Here is a 16,534-nt window from a genome sequence, read left to right as displayed (position 1 = left end):
AACAATATAAAATACAATCTTTAATTGAGGAAAAATAATCTTTTTATAACAAAACTTCTATTTTGTAGTCCACTGTTAAGAAAAGTAAAATACTTTCCACTGAAAGCAGAGAAGAAATAGCCAAGCAAGCCAAAGAAACCAAAGAGGAGAGAAGAGCTCAGATAGATGGAAGACACAGGTATTTGATATCAAGATTAGCAGATGGGATAGACTTGAGTGAGCAGCAAGTGGAGGAGACTATTATTTCTGATGACAAGGTAAATACTGATTAAATTGTTATTACAAGAAATATTTCCAAAATTTTCAGTGATTTGAAGCTGCCTCACAATTATCTAAAATTTTTTTTTTTTTTTTAGTTTCAACTAATAGAACAATTCTTTGCCCCTAGTGGACTTAAAAAGTTGCTCTTCTTTTACCAAGATGTGTTGCAGGTATGTTTCCATTATTGCTTCTGCAAAAGCAAATTTGCATTTTTAAAAAAATAAATCACATGACTTGCAGAATTCAAAAAATCTTAATGGATCTTTTGTTTTGCTATTTATGCCAGTGTGGAAAGAATTTGGACCTCACTGTTTAAATACTTCCATCTTGGCTTACATGGAAATTGCAGGACGCTTTGTGGTGTAGTTTGACACTGTTCTTGTTTTCACAAAAGAAAACTTTAAAATTGCCAAGTAGAATAAAACTTCAGATCTCAAAAGTGATAAAGATAATTGAGACAAAGTGTTCATGGTATTCAGAGTTTAAAATACTAGATAAGCTATCACAAGTATTATAGGAATGGGGGAGCTGTCTGTGTAAGGACCAGTTTATTTTTCTTTTGGTTTGAACTGCACCAACTCCACTATGGACAAAGCACTCATTCAAGAAGGTGAAAAATAATGCAATTTCCTTCTAAATTAAGGTGGCATCATGTTCAGATCTGTCCCATTCTGCAGAAAATAAGCTTGGAAAACTGTGACCAGAAATAAGGCAGTTGTGGTCCCCAAGTTGTATTTTTCTCCCTTTAAGTTTTGAGGAGAAGCCTCTGCATAAAGAGTGAAATAATTTGTTCAGCTTCCACTGAGTGTGTGATATCAGAAGGTGCCAAGTGACCTTGACATTGTCTAACACAACTGTTGAGGGCTTCCAGAACTGCCAAAGTCCTTCATCAGTCCTTTCAGATTGTGCCAGTGAGGAGCCATGGTAGGGAGAGCTAATTCACCCTGTGGTGGTATTTTGGGCTCATCGAGGAGAAAAACTCCTCAACTGATAATTCTGGATCATCATTTAAATGCAGAATGAATTACAGAATCATTATAACTTAGATAAATTAAAAAAACTTTTGAGTGTTACTGGAATTGCTTAGAGACTTTGCAAAGCACAGAATGAGGTCTGCTGTCAAAACAGTTTAATCAATTTTTTGTTACACTGGGACTAGGCGTGCACATTTCTGGGATGAATCTCTTGTTCTCTGACTTAAATCAAGATGAAACTAAAAATCTTGACATTGTTTTCCTTAACTGACAAATCAGGAATAAATGCCTAGCCTGGGTTAAATGAAATGTTTCATTGCTGCATTTAATTTTGTTTTATTTTGACCCTTTTAACCATTAAAAAAAAAAAAAAAGTGAGAGTTCTGTTTCAGAAGCAGCATAGCATAAACATGTTTCTGATGGAAAGTATAAATGCCATCTCTAGCCTCTTCCACCACATTCTGATGAGTGAAGAGATCTCATTAATTTGACTGTTCTGTCAGAAATTTGATTTCAAGCACGTTGGAGAATTGGAGTTTACTCAAGGAAGTATTAGTATGTGCCCTGTTGTTCTTGGAAAAAAAATACTGAGCAGGGCAGACTATTGGCGTGACTAGTAGGCATGTCCTTACCAAGATTTATCAAAGATCCTTTCTTTGCTGCTTCTCATCTCTTCATCTCTCTTTTTCACCATCTTAGATGCATGATGTTCACTTGAAACCACCTGCAGGGGTCAGCAGATGCTGATTTGGGGTGGAAGCAAGGAGCCACCCCTGTATATCATGCATCACATGTTCAGTCTAAAAGGAGCTGAACGCTTGACTTCCTAGAAAGAAGGCTCTCCTCAACTTTAAAGATAAATATACCTGCAAGCTTGTCCCACATCTTTTTCTGCATCACATTCTTCCAAGTTTCAACAGATTATTTTCCAAAATACATGACACATAATTAGAGGGAAGCAGGTCTTTATGAGGTTTAGGCTTTATTGTTGCTTCAAAGAGAAGAGGTTAAAGATACATGTCAGTGGAGAGGAACCAGTGGCAGCAAGGCTTCCCTGAGAGAAAGTTTTTCTGTGATGTATGGTTAAAGAAATGGGCAAAAAGCTAAATTTCTTTGTTGACAGGATCTAGCTGATGGCATTGCTTGTGAGTCCCATTCACAATTACATTTTGATTTTGCAGACCAAGCATATGATTGTTTCTGTGAAAAATTCAGTTTGTTTTCATAGAGGAAGTTTCAGTAGGAATCACTTCAGATTTAATTTTGTTTTCTTTTCTGAGACCTTCCCCCCTTCTTGTTTTTGTTGTTATTGTTGTTGTTGTTGCTTTTCCCTGAAATAATGGGTCTGTGAAATGGTTTACTGGGATTCAGGCAAAGCTTATTCTCCAGAGAATGCAAAACTCATGGTTTCTATCTGGGAATTACAAACTGAATCAAAATGGACTTAGTTATAGTTCACATATTCAAATGGAGGAAGGATTTGTATGATATAGTTTTTACTTTATTAACCTCTTGTTTGTATTTTAATTGCTAGCAAAAGTCGAATGCATCATTGAGGCCAGATGGGTCAACAAACAATTTGTCTCAGAAGAATTTATTTATTACCATGGGTTCCACAGAGGTATGGTTGAAAAAAATCTTTAGATGACATTTAAAAAGTAAAATATTGAAAAGGCTTAACAGTTCTGCAGTGTTATACAATTTTTTTGTAATCCTTGGATAGATATTTAAGTACTTAGTCCCTGTTCTTATAATGCAGGGTCTCCCAGCATTTCTTGAGCTGAGGTTGGCCTTCATCAGTAAAGAAGCAGTGATTTCACTATCTGAGAGGAGAGCAGGTCAAATAAATCCTTGTTAAAAAATTGCAGATCCTAACAATTTTTAAATGACTGCATGTTAAGTGTTTTCCAGGGCTTGTGCACTTCTAGTTTAAAAGTGCAGTTCTTCAGTGGTTTTCTATGCCCTTTCATATAGTAACGCTGTACATTACTCAAAAAATACCTTTAATAAATCCTTTCTTCCATTCAAATTCTTATAATAACCTCCTCCCTGTAATGTCAAAGCATTAGTCGACAGCCTATTCAGAGTCACCATTAGGATTTTTGATTCATTTTGATTTTTTCCGTCTCTTTTGGGGGAAAATTGGCTCTTCATATACAATGGTCTTTGAATATGGCCTGGTGATGCTTTGGTTTTCATTTTTATTGCTATTTTTGTTGTTTCTTGTCAGCCCCAAAGAGCTTATGTTAACATTGTAATGCTAGAAAAGACATAGCAGAAGAATTCTTTCTTGCTTTCAGGGGAAAGGTGGGTTTCATTCCTCTGCCAATTGGACCAACTAGAATGGATTTTCAAATTTGTGGCAGTTGAGTTTTTATTAGGTTTGTTACTAGGTTTCATGGATAAATAAACAAAATAAGCATCTTTCAAGTACAATAACAAGAAATAGCCAGCTCACAGGCTCTCCCTGTACTACATTTTCTTAGTAGAGGTACAACATTGAACCAGTCTGTGCAAAAGGGCATTTTTGGCATTCCTGTGTCAGACAAGGAAAAATCAGTATTTGATTTGAGAAGGACAGATTTTCAAATATCCTGCAAACAATTTCACTATCTGTTTTACTAATTGATTTTTTACAGTTTTTTTTTTCGCCTGCACATTTTTAGAGTAGGTAAATTTTTAAGTAAAATACTTTTATTGTATACTTGTATTCTTTTTAACTGTATGCATTTGGTCCTATTTTCAGGACTTTACAGGAACTTGTGCATTTTTCCTAAGAACATCAGATGAAGTTATAACTGCATCAAATGTCTCTCAGGTCAGAGCAAACTCATGCAGTATTCACATATTTTCATATTTTCATATTTTCTTAGACCTTTATTCATGCAACTGCAGTCAGAAAAAAATAGGAATGCTTTTATGAAAATGTCTGATTAACAGAAGTTCTTTTTCATGAGAGTAAGCATTTGTGATAAAGTAAAATTCTAATGATTTATAAATTAGCTACTGCAGTATTATTAAACCCCAAGATTTTAATTAATAAAAATCATTATTAATTAGTCATTAAAATATAAATTTTAATGACAATAGGGAATAAGGACCTGAAGTGGAAGATTTTAAGTAATGAGCCTAAATTATTGAAATGCTGCACTTAAACTCTGTCTTTTAGAGTTTAAAAATAGAGATAAGTCTTGAAACTAACATAAGTTATTCCAGCCCCTCATAGTTTGTTGTGTATAAAAAAGTACTGTAACAGCCTTTTCTGACTTTCAGAGATACTCATGTTGCATAGTTATGGACTGTGAATGTGTCTGGCACGTTTCTAAATTTCCATTTCAAAATTCAAACAGTGTAATGCTGCAGAAGTCGACATGCATTGTGCTAATTTTTGTTTCTTCCCAAAGGAGGTGAATTTTGGCATGTTTGACTGTACTAATGGAAATATCCTTCAGGGCCTGGAGTTCTTCTTGTCCCAGATCATGATACCGGCACTGAAATCCCAACAGGTAATCAAACAGTCAGTCTTTTTTTCTCAAGAACACATGCAAGTAAGGCATGTGGCTGCTGAAATTCATTTTGTGCATCTGTTGGACCTAGAACAGAGGATATAAGAAGGTAAAAGTCTAATATAGGCCTTTGTGTGAGTAATGCAATTCATACATATACAAATGTTTGAAATTCATGTAGCTACTGTTTATTTTCTAGCAATAGTGCCAGCTTTAATTATTATGACAAAGGAGAATATAACACAGCAACCATACCAAGTTAAAGCTGTGATGACTTTATGAAAACTAGATTAAACCTGGATTGTGAGAAGTGTCAAGTCCTGGCAGCACAAGGGATCAGTCCATGACTTTATTCTTGGAGCATAGGCAGCATGACTGGTGTTATATTCAGAATATCCAGCTTCTTTGAGTTGTCCTCATTCTGTGGCACTCATAAAGCATCAGTTTGTTCAGGTGCCTCTGGAGGCACATGATCAGAGGTGGCAAGTACAAAGAAGCTCACTGTCTGCTGAGAATGATGGTGTTGTATGCTGCTACCATACACTGTCATTTTCTCTCCCCAGGAGCAGAAAGGGACTTTAGAGTCTGTTTTCTCTGTTCAGAAGGAGGAAAATAAAACTAAACAAAATACAATCCAGTGTGAAATCAGTGACAGCTGACTTCAGAGTCAAGTCAGAGTGAAGTCAGAGACTTTTATTTCTTAGAGCCTCTTGCTTGTCTGTCTCTTCTCGTCTTACCAAATAATTAAATCAATGCATGCTTTAAAGTATCAATGAGTATATTTTAAAGGTCATGTTGATAAATCTTTAAATACTGCCATGAATAAGAAATAGTTTTCTAATGAAAAATATCTTTTGTGGGAAAAAAAAAAAAGGAAGAATGACCCTTACTTTTTTGGTTTTTGCATAAATCAAAATAATTAGAACTGGGGAGCTGTGAAGGAGGGCTTGAAGAACAACCAGATACAAGAGTTTCTGTATGCAGTGGATAAATTCGTGGGTACTTTGTCATCGTCTAGACAGAATATAGAAGATAAAATTCAGCTCACGAAAGTGGATATTGATGTTTATGTCAGAAATTTACAGAACCCATCTGACTACATAACTGCAGGTGAGTAATTCCAACACAAAAGCAAACAAAATGATGCTGTTTCTAAAATAAATGTCATAAGTAAAAATTTACTTTGAAGAAGTAATTAATTTTCCCTGAGCTGTTTACATTTTTCTGCTTACTCTTGCTAGGTTTGTGATTGTTTAATTATAAGACCATCAATCATTTGCCCATACTTTAGTTCATAGATCTTAAAGAATTAGGTAGTTGCTTGATATATCATGCAAGCTGTTGTCTGAATCCCTCCTAGGTTACTAGCCAAGTAGTTGCTGAGTGAATCCATATACTAGTGTGTGTACTATTTACTTTCTTTGATACTGGGAAAATCCTATCCAGTGTTTTCTGACTCTGTGAATAAAACCACCTGTATTAATTAAAAAAATACTTATTTAGATATATGTTTTTGTAAGAAAAATAGTAGTTATGTCTCTTTCAAAAAGAGCTTTCTACCATTTCTTATGAACTCACTGTATTTCTAACTGTTTCCATTGTAAAGGATATGCAATAGTAACAGAGTAGGGAGGCATAAGTGTTATCTGTGTGCACCTTGTTACAATCTTAATATTTTCCTGCTGGTCAGTGATTCAAAGATACAGAGTTTGCATAGTCTCAGATTATGTTTGGCAAGAACACTTAGCTTCTGTAGTTTAAATTTCTGTATTTATTTCTTGGTGCTTATAAAACTGTCCAATTCTATGGTTTTGAAGGCACTAACAGAGAGGTCACTGAGAAACTTGAAGAAGTGGTCATGATTTGGACCAAACAGATTCGACGAGTTTTAGTGGAGAGTGAACAAATTAGAAGAGAAGCTGACGATGTTGGTCCATCTGCAGAGCTGGAACGCTGGAAGTCTAGAATGTCATCATTTAACAGGTGAAATCCCCGCATTATTTCTCACAGTGTCTTTAAAAAAAGGATTTTTTAAAAATACGTGCAAACTTTTATTCCAGAGAGAGAGTATTAAGTATGTTTCTTTCTTCAAAGCCTTTTAGATGAGATCAAGAGTTCAAGAGTAAAGAAAATTATAAGTATTCTTCAGGCAGCAAGATCAAAGACATTGCGGCAGTGGAAGGAACTGGTAATTATGACTTTCTAATTAGAATTTTAAATTATTACAGTACTGTATTTGTAATATATAGAGAACTGAACACAATGCTAAAAATAAAAATAACTTTCAGTGTTTATGCTGGTTTTACACTGTGGTTTATTATCCGTTTGTTGGAACATACAGCATCAATGATCCTGAAATTAAATAGATAACTTGAAAAAAAGTCAGTGCTTTTGTAATGTTGCTTTTATTAACATTATAGGTGGAAAGGTTGTGCAAAAGCAAAGCAATGCAGCAGTACAACATTTTTCTGTCTCTGACAAGCTGAACCCTGTGCAGGCCAACTGTAGAAGTCTGAAAGTCTTTCATGATGCTTTTAGAATTGTTGAGAGCAGCCTTCTAGTGGCATAATTGCTACTTCATATAAGTGGATCCGTGTAATATAAACTTACCAGGCACAATTGTGGGCAAGCCAGAAAATAAGCTGTAGATCATACACAGTCAATGATATCCCCACCCACCCCCACCTCCAGAATGTAGGTCTTCTATTGCTTGAGAAAATATTCTACTGTTTTAATAATAGACCAGGAAAAGGTTTTGATTTTGTGATTACCATATCTGCAGACTTTTATGATAAATGGAATTTGGATAAAGGAGGGTGTACAGAGCCAGTACAAGCCAAGGATGATGTACTACATTTCTTTCTTGCTATGAACTAGCCCTCTAAGTAGTGAATAGTTCCACCTGACACGAACATAAAGATATACAGGCATTAGTTGTGAACTCATTGTCCCTCACAAATGTTTATTAAACAACATTGGGAAGCACCCTGGTAACATTTCAGGGATCTTGTCCGAGTTTCCTGCACAGAAACCATTCTAAAATCTGTCACAGACATATTTTTGTGAAAATCCTTTTCTTTAGGATTTTCCCTTCTGAGAAGCTGAGGCCTCAGAAACAGAATGTAAACAATGATTATCTGCTCTTGTGGAATGCAGCAGGTGGATCCGTGATTGGTCTCGTGTAGATGTTTGGATTTACTGACCAGTCAAGGCAGAGCTGGCTCTCGCTCTCTGTCTGAGCCAGCTGCCTTTGTTATTCTTTCTTTTCTATTCTTAGCTTAGCTAGCTTCTGAGGAAACTTTTCCTTCTATTTCTTTTTAGTATAGTTATAATGTAATATATATATCATAAAATAATAAATCAAGCCTTCTGAACATAGACTCAACATTCTAGTCTCTTCCCTCAACCAAGAACCCTTGTGACCACTGTCACAAAAATCTAAGTTAGATCCATGAGGAGGAAAAAGCTTTGGAGGTCTAAGTAAGGACTTCCTGTAAACCACATCCAAAATGTTGCTGACCTTGGAAGATCTTACCAATTTTTGCATGTAGGAGCAGTTATTTCTCCTGTGAAAAATAAATAGCATATTTGAAAGCACTTCTGTGGGAAAGTCTTTGCAAGATTTAAACATAACCTTGTGTGCTGTAAAAGAGAAAGAAGCTGTTCAGAAAATTTTCTCAGTAATAATTCTATTCCTTTCTTTTTTTCTCATCCCTTCAGGATTGTAGTATAACAATTGCTGCCAATGAAGCTAAGGACAATGTGAGATATTTATATACATTGGATAAAATTTTTGGTCCACTTGCACATGCTTCACCTGTAAGTACTGTAAAGGCACTTAATGTGAAATTCAAAAAAGAAAGGAAGGGGCTTTTTTGCTGTAAAAAAAGCTATTTTTCATTTTAATATTTAACTCTTTCACATAATTATTAGTGGACAGTTTAACTCCTTAGGCCTTAGTTAATTGAGCTTACTAATTTTAGGCTAACCAGATAATAATAATGCCTTTTTTTTCAAGGAGTTATCATTCCAGAAGATAATTGAAGGATATGAAAAAACTAAGCATCAGATTGTGTTTTTCTTAACCCAGTAGTGAGCTGAATTGCCTTTGTGAGATTGGGTCTCACATATGGCAGCTCTTCTGTCTGCATGCTTTAGTTAGGAATTACTTGGGATTGTTTTATTGCAAAAGTCATAAAATGATCTTAAATCTTGGGTTGAACTGAAATTGGTCAGTTTTCACTTATTTTATAGGTTAAAGCTCTTGTAGGTTGCACTGTCAATAAAATTTATTTTTATAACCATATGGGTCTCAGAGGTCATTTTTTTAAAGTGAGAATACATGATACAGACACCAGACAAAAATGTTTAAGCTTGCATAGTTCAGAACATTTACACATAATCCAGCTGGTAACAATTTTTCTAAATAATATTTTCAAAGCTTGATGTCTTTTGAATCCATTCTGCTATTTTACACTGCACTTCTTCTGCAAATACTCACTGTTCTGCCATATTGGACTTGACTTTTAGATACCTTTAACATACTTTTAAAATTCTTTTCTAGACCAGTCTCTTGTTCTGGGTTCTCAGTGTATCTGGATTGCATGCATTTCTCTGAAATATTTATGTGGGATAGAAAGCTCTATAGTTCAGTGTCCAGTGAAAGTGAGATTATTTTTACCTAGCCTCCCCCTTCTGGATTTCACTTCTGTACAAATCTAGACAAAATGAGCAAATGCCAACTTTCTTGTTGTTCTTCCTACAGAAATTCAGCTCTTTTCCAGCAGTGTATGACCTCTTTTCCTCAGGCAGTATATTCCTCTGCAAAGCAGATTATAGCACCTTCTTATACTGGAGGCTATGGCCAAGCAGAGTAGAACCTCTGGTTTTCCTGTGGAAAATCCGTATCTGTAAAAAACCTATTCACTTATTCATTGCTCTTTTCCCATGCTCTTTGACTTGGTCAAGCTGCGATAGTGAATTGGATGGTCCATTTCGTAATGGCAAAACCACAAAAAGATGTTTGTCCACTGATAAACATATTCCCAGAGCTATCATTGTGTTAAATTTCTGGAAACTCTGTCTTTCTGTCTGATTTCTTTCTGATTTCTCTTTCCCACTTGTTTTTTTTTTTGCTATTATAGGTAACAGTGATGGAGCACCTTCCCAGTTTAATGAACACTGTCTTTATGATCTACTGTACATCGCCATACTACAACACGTCAGAGCACATGACGTCCCTGTTTCTTAAAATCACCAATCAAATGATTAACACATGCAAGACTTATCTATGTGAAGGGGTTTCAAAAATCTGGGACCTGGACAGGTGACAGAATTTTAATAATTTCATCTTCTGTTGTTGACATTAGAAGTAAAATTACAGATTAATCATCAAGATTATTAATAGGTAAATTTTAGTCCTTTGTCCTCCTACTAGTCACTAATTCCTGTGTTAATTTTAAGCTGGCAGCTAATAATTCTGTGTAGAATTAAGTACTCTGCAAAAACTAATGTACAATGTGTTTGAAAAAACCTGTTCTTGGAAACTGCAATATATGCTAGTATGCAACACTCGATATATTGTCCACATGGATTTTTTTAGACCAAAACACACCTAAGAAATTGGAACTGGGAGCTGAAATACTTCATAAAAAAGCTCCAAGGACAGATTGGCAAAGTTGCATAGAAGATTTATATTTTGCTGTTACTGGACACGAAAGTCAAGTTTGAGGAAGGGAACAATATATAGCAGGACCACAATCACAACTCAGTTGTTTTGTGGGGCATTTCAGGGAAGGGATGAGTTAGCTGCTCTACAGCTACTTGTCCAAGTGCTACACTCAGCAGAAATGGAAGCACAGAGGTGTTTATATGAGGCTTATTCATTGGGTGGTGAATGCTGATGTCACTGGCAGAACAAATGTATCTGAAGGATGACAGGTGTAGGTAACGCAGGAAGAACACATACTATAAGAGCAGGTCAATTATTTTCATGCAAAAAAAGGAGGAGGAAACCACCAAGAGAAGTTAAGATGAACATGACATCTGAAGTTGTCAATTAGGAAATTGATAATTGGCATAGTCTTTTGGAATAGTCTAACTGGAGTAAGATTAAGGGTTTTGACATGAAAAGGGAAAGGTGTTACAAGCTTCATCAAAGCAGATAGTCAGGATGTCTCTACTTAAATTCCAGCCAAAGTGACACTGAGGTAACAGGCTAGGAGACATAAAAGTAAATCTAACAATTTTGATTCCTCATGTATTTTAGTGTAGACAAAAGGAATTTTTCAGAAATTACCTGTAGTCAATTAAATACTAGTTATGTTTATTCTAAAGAATTAAGTAAAAGTAGAATACTTTTTTTTTGTTTATTCTAGCTGAATTTATTTAAGAGACATTCTTCTCATTTATTTAATCTGCTATCCCTGCAAAAGTTTGTCCCAGTTAATGGTTTCAGCCTATAAATTTGACTATAATTTAAATCCCCAGTAATCTTTTGGAAGATGAAAGACAAAGCCAAAGTGGAGGAACAGCTCTGGGCAAATGGCTTATGGCTGGTTTCCATGCCTCATCTGTGTATCTCATGTGGCACCTCATGGTTAATGAACAATTGTGTGTGAGATGTAACTATCTGTGCCCTTAGGAACTAAGCTCTTCCTGGTGTATCTTTTAAAGAAACAAGACTCTCCTCATCCTTATTTTAGTGTGGAAAAATACTTCTCCAGTCTTGTCTACTTAGGAAAAAACCCAAAGAAGCAAACAAAGGAAAACAAATCAGCAATACTCAGATGAGATGTGTGCAACTGTGCAAAATGAGGAATTTGCAAACTGCAAGCATTTGGTAGCCAGCATTAACCTGGTATACATCCTTTGTGGACTATGCCATGCAAGTCTTGGCTTGATGTCAACAAAACCCAAGATAAAAATAAAAAATATCTAATATAGATAACAGGTTCAAGTCAAAACCTTTTGACTCAAACCCATCATATTTTGAGTGTTTTTTATGTAGCGTATAATTTTGTGTTCTTATTTTGAAAAAAAACTTTCTTAAGTTGTGCATTTGACTAAAATGTTTTATTTTTATTTCTACTCTTTTGAAGACCTTAGGATGATTCTCTGTCTTCTGTGTTCTCTTCCTCAGGCAAGAATTGCTAAAGAGGATACAACAATGCATTTTCCTCAAAGAAAAGTACCAAGCATCCTTTCAGAAAATTAGGGAAGAGCTAAAGGAAAATCCAAGTGACAGACTGTTTGATGTCAGGTAAATAACTCACTCCCATATTGAATCATATTGATGAGTACAATTAATAAATGAGATATAATTATATCTGCTGACTAAAAGAAAAGCTAAATATTCAATTAAAATTAAGTACTTTTTATAATCAGAAGATGACTTTGCAGAATGGGTTTTTTTATTTTTATTCAGGAATAAACCAGGTTTTTACCAGTCACTTGTTCATTCAACATATGTCCAATGAGACTTCAGGGGAATTTAGGCATTTATTAATTGAGTACAAATATATATGCATTGTATGAAATCCTAAATAATTTGAATCATGAATATAGGTGAAAATACTCTCAGGGAATTCAGTCAGCTTTGAGCTGAGTTCTCTATCACAGTGCCAAGGAGTGTTTTACATGTATTGACACTTAAATCATGGGGCATTTCTTGATATTGTGCATTCATATTTTCTTCTCCTGTAAATATCTTATTTGAAAGAGTTACTCCTGTGAAATGTGGTTAAGGCATTTAATTGACATGTAAGGATTAAGCAATTTTTTGGTTTATATAGGTGAGCTTAAAAATTTTTTGTTTATATGTAATCATTACAGTATGATTTTTTTGGGATGTGAAACTTGAAAGTAGATCTGGTAGAATATACGTGGGTTAAATAAAAATCTGTTGCAAAGAGGTTTTCATATAAATCCTTATTTTTTTTTAATTGTTAGTGAAAACTACATATTTGGGAAATTTGAGACCTTCTGTAAACGTTTGGAGAAGATTTCAGATATGAGCAATACTATGGAAAGCCTTTTAGAGCTTCAGCATATAAAAATAGAAGGCATTGACAAGATCACTACTCAATACCAGAGCATTGCTACAAATGCAAAATCCAAACAGTATGATGTTCTGGACCATCGGAAAAAAGAGGTATTTACATTCAGCACTTGTGTGACAATCACTCTGTTAATTCTGTGCTTTTCGCTGGAGTTATGCAAAGAATATTAAATATTCTAAAAATGCATATATTAGTTTGCAGTAACAATAATACAAATACTTTCATATCTTTTAATGCAATTTGAAAGTGTTAGGGTAAGTTTGTTTTTTACTTCAAATGCTTTTGTTAACTTTTTGTAAACTAGGTTTTGTGTTATATGTAATTCCGCAAACTAATTTTCCTAAGCCTGATTGTTTTGAGATGCATATATTTTGAACTGCAGAGTGAGAACTAATTTAGGTATATTAACACACCAAATACAGTTTGTCTAATTATAAATGTTACTCAGTATTATTAAAAATAATAGTAATGGCAGTGTTATAGCAAAGTTAGCATGGGCACATAATTGCATATTTTAGGGGGAGAAGGGAATGATATCACTCCCAGTGCCACACAGAATGATAAAAACTAAACTGGCTTTTCAAATGCTCCAGTTCCATGTTTTAATCCTGTACATGCTGGAAATGAACTGCTTTTCTTGAGCTATAGCCTGCTTGTTTTGCAGAGTTAGCAGCCTCATGATAGAAGTTCTAGAAGTATTGATTTAGTCTCCTGCCTTCCTGAACTAAAGTTTACCACTGTTACTAACTTCCCTTTAAACATTAACCTCAGGAGTGCTTTTTGCTTTCTTCTCTCTTTGATGACTTGTGTTTCTCTAATACTTGCTGTGTGTTTCTCTAATACTTCCTGCATGGCTCCTTTCTGAAAGAGGCTATTTGCTGTTCACTGGAATTTGGAGGGGTTAAAAAATGGCATGACTTCTCTACACCTAAATGTTTTGAGGAATATCTATTATGTACTCTCTTCCCAAGCTTGTGCAGTTTTCTCTTTGGGAGAAGTTTTCAGTGAACTCTTTTTGTTAGACCTTCAGTATTTTGGACTCTTAAGGAAAAAATGTTACAGATAAATGCCCAGATTACTTGTAGGAGCTGCCAAGTTTGGTAACAACCTCCATTAGTCTGCAAGGTGCTCTAGAGAGCCTGCCAGTTTGCTTGCCTTCAGTGGGTTTCATATCTGGACAGTGAGCTGAGCACTCTCCTGTGGCAGGGCTGCTGGTAGCTGGTGAGTGTGCTTTCCTCACTCTGATGAAGTTATGAGTTTTCCTTGGCCTGTCTGTGTTCCACTGTGCTCCTTTGTGTTCATGAAGATGAGGCTTTAATCATTGACCTAGCACTGCTTATGTTTTGTTTGCTTTGCTTGGAGCGTAAATGCCTTTGCTGTTGGTGTTCCTGTTTCTTTTAATGCAGTGCTGAACACACACACTGGGTAGATAAAACAGATTCCTGAAAATCTTCACAGAAAGGATTTTTTTTTTATAAAATGAAAGCAGCATTATAGATGATCTTTTTCATTTGCTTTTATTCTAGTTTGAAAAAGATTACCTTGAATTTAAGAACCAAATTGCAGCATTGTACGAATCTGTACAGGAATTTGTGGATTCCTGGTTTAAGAAGACCTTAACTGTAAGTAAGGTACCAAATGCAAACCCCTGTTTCTGGTGCTTGGAAGGGCCAAGTACCCGCAGCTCCTACTAAACTCCTTCTTTACTGCCAGTGTTCTGTACTGTGTTGGTGGTGGCTGCCTGAGATGATGTTGGAGGACATCAAACCTATTTCAAATGTTCTAGAAGTTGCTTACAGAAGTGCTGTAAATGAATGTTCATTCTTTCTTGGTGCCGAGTGTATGTTCCATGTTTCCATACCAATTTTATAGCTCCATATTTTGAAGTTTGTTTTCTTTCTTCATCCTGGTGTTTCCTGTTGCATTTCTAAGTTATTCCTGTTTCACTGGCATGAGTAATGAAATAATATCTGCCATCTGTTTCCGTAATATCAGTATTGTTCAATGGCTCATATCTCAATGATGATATATGAGATATTAATGAAGTGTGAGTAAAGGTGTAGGTGTTCTACCAGAAGTGTTTGCTGAAAAAAAAAGGAGACAGGATTTGAGAGTCAGAAAAACCCCAAACTGTAGTGATAACAGTTTATTGGTTTATTCAGTGGTAAGTATGTCCTGTGTGGGACAAAATATGGAAGTAAAATTCACAAACTTGAATGGATGGATTTTTCTGTATTTCTTAGAAAACAACTTACAAATTTACATAGCATATTCTAAATTAATAAAATACTTTATGGACAATGACTTTGTGCATAAAGTGAACTGTTGTCTTCTGAAGTAAATGCTCCATCTTCCTTTTTAGACTGAACAGATGCTGGGATTTCTGATGAAGCTTGAAATAATAGGAGAAAATAATATTGATCTAAATGAGAAATATACCATTGTTCTTCAACAGTACAGCCAAGACTTAGAGTTTATTCAAAAACTCTATCAGAAGGAAAAGGAAAATCCACCTATACCACGTAATATACCACCAGTAAGAATGAAGTAAATGAGAGAGAAAAATTACTTTATTTCTTGAGTATTTCAAGTTAATGAAAATCTAATCTCATATCTTCTGTGTTTTAGGTAACAGGGAAGATTATGTGGGCCCAGCAGTTATTCAGAAAAATTGACCATCCAATGATGTTCCTTAAAAAGAAAACCACACTTTTGAAGGTTGGAAATTAGCAGAGGAGGATTTATCTTTCAAGGATGTTATTAACAGAAAGACAATTTACTTATATACTTCTACATTCACTATTCTAGCAGCCTGTATACAAGCTTATCCAACAGTGGAATCATTTGTACACCTTTCTCAGTTGGCCATTAGTGCCTTGTATATGTCATAATACAGACTTTTCTATGAACAAGATTGCCAGGAAAAATCAGGAAAAGTGTTATGTTGCTTGGAACAGTTGAACACTACATAACAATTGAATTCCTATATATATTGCTGTGTTTCTGTGTCTTATCTTGTCTCTAAAACAGCACAATTTAGAGATTTCTATTTTTTTGTTTTCCTGTGGTGGAGAGGAAAAGCCTTGTGGAGGGCCTTTCTACTGTGTTAGACTAATTTAATTGTTTAAGTGGTGCTTTTTCTTCTTTTTCCCCTCCTAAATTGCAGACAATGGAAATGAAAAAAGTTATCAAGAACTACAATAAAATGGCTGCAGTTCTTTTGGAATTTGAGATTATTTATCATAGGGCCTGGTACAGGTTTGCTGACCAGGCTAGGAATGCTCTGTGTGCTTCCTTACTTGTCAGGCACCCAGAAACCAAGGTAAATATGATCTATTCTTTGTGTTACTGTTACATGATTTAGTATTACACGTGCTACTTAATTATATCATGGATAGACAAGAAAGCATTGAAGTAACCTTAACCTAAATAGGGTTAAAAAATGAGCTACTTGAGTTGAAATATTTTTTCCTTTTTGTGTGTATTTATGATTAGTCTCATAATGTTTCTTTTTCATACGGCTTCTGTCTTATTCGGGGTATAAAAGAGGCAGTACTCAGCAAATACATATCTACTACTGACTTATCTACATTCTTTAGCTATTGTTTCCTTGTTCCATTTTCTGTGTTAACCAAAATGTTAGTCAAGGAAGGAATTTTTGTTGGGTCATGGTCTTTTCTGCAGTGATCAATATCACTGTATTGAGTATATTGCAATAATTCATTAATTTGCT

General features: G+C 35.0%; 1 protein-coding gene across 1 annotated transcript in view; it reads left to right on the top strand.

Annotated features, from left to right (window-relative positions):
* LOC115901253 (dynein heavy chain 5, axonemal-like) overlaps window positions 1-16,534 on the top strand; it is a 148,004-nt gene that overhangs the window by 4,592 nt on the left and 126,878 nt on the right. Inside the window, exons 4-19 of the mRNA XM_030943735.1 lie at window positions 69-257; window positions 357-431; window positions 2,770-2,856; window positions 3,982-4,053; window positions 4,640-4,741; window positions 5,665-5,851; window positions 6,559-6,724; window positions 6,836-6,929; window positions 8,462-8,560; window positions 9,886-10,067; window positions 11,883-12,002; window positions 12,692-12,893; window positions 14,328-14,423; window positions 15,164-15,337; window positions 15,430-15,519; window positions 15,968-16,123. Of these exons, the coding sequence (XP_030799595.1) occupies window positions 69-257; window positions 357-431; window positions 2,770-2,856; window positions 3,982-4,053; window positions 4,640-4,741; window positions 5,665-5,851; window positions 6,559-6,724; window positions 6,836-6,929; window positions 8,462-8,560; window positions 9,886-10,067; window positions 11,883-12,002; window positions 12,692-12,893; window positions 14,328-14,423; window positions 15,164-15,337; window positions 15,430-15,519; window positions 15,968-16,123 (2,091 nt within the window). The remainder of the gene's footprint in view (window positions 1-68; window positions 258-356; window positions 432-2,769; window positions 2,857-3,981; window positions 4,054-4,639; window positions 4,742-5,664; window positions 5,852-6,558; window positions 6,725-6,835; window positions 6,930-8,461; window positions 8,561-9,885; window positions 10,068-11,882; window positions 12,003-12,691; window positions 12,894-14,327; window positions 14,424-15,163; window positions 15,338-15,429; window positions 15,520-15,967; window positions 16,124-16,534) is intronic.

The sequence above is a fragment of the Camarhynchus parvulus genome, chromosome 2 (genome assembly GCF_901933205.1).
Source record: "Camarhynchus parvulus chromosome 2, STF_HiC, whole genome shotgun sequence".
NCBI classification, from domain to species: Eukaryota; Metazoa; Chordata; class Aves; order Passeriformes; family Thraupidae; genus Camarhynchus; species Camarhynchus parvulus.
The sequence above is the reverse complement of the archived record's forward strand: the minus strand, read 5'-3'. Positions and strand labels throughout refer to the sequence as shown.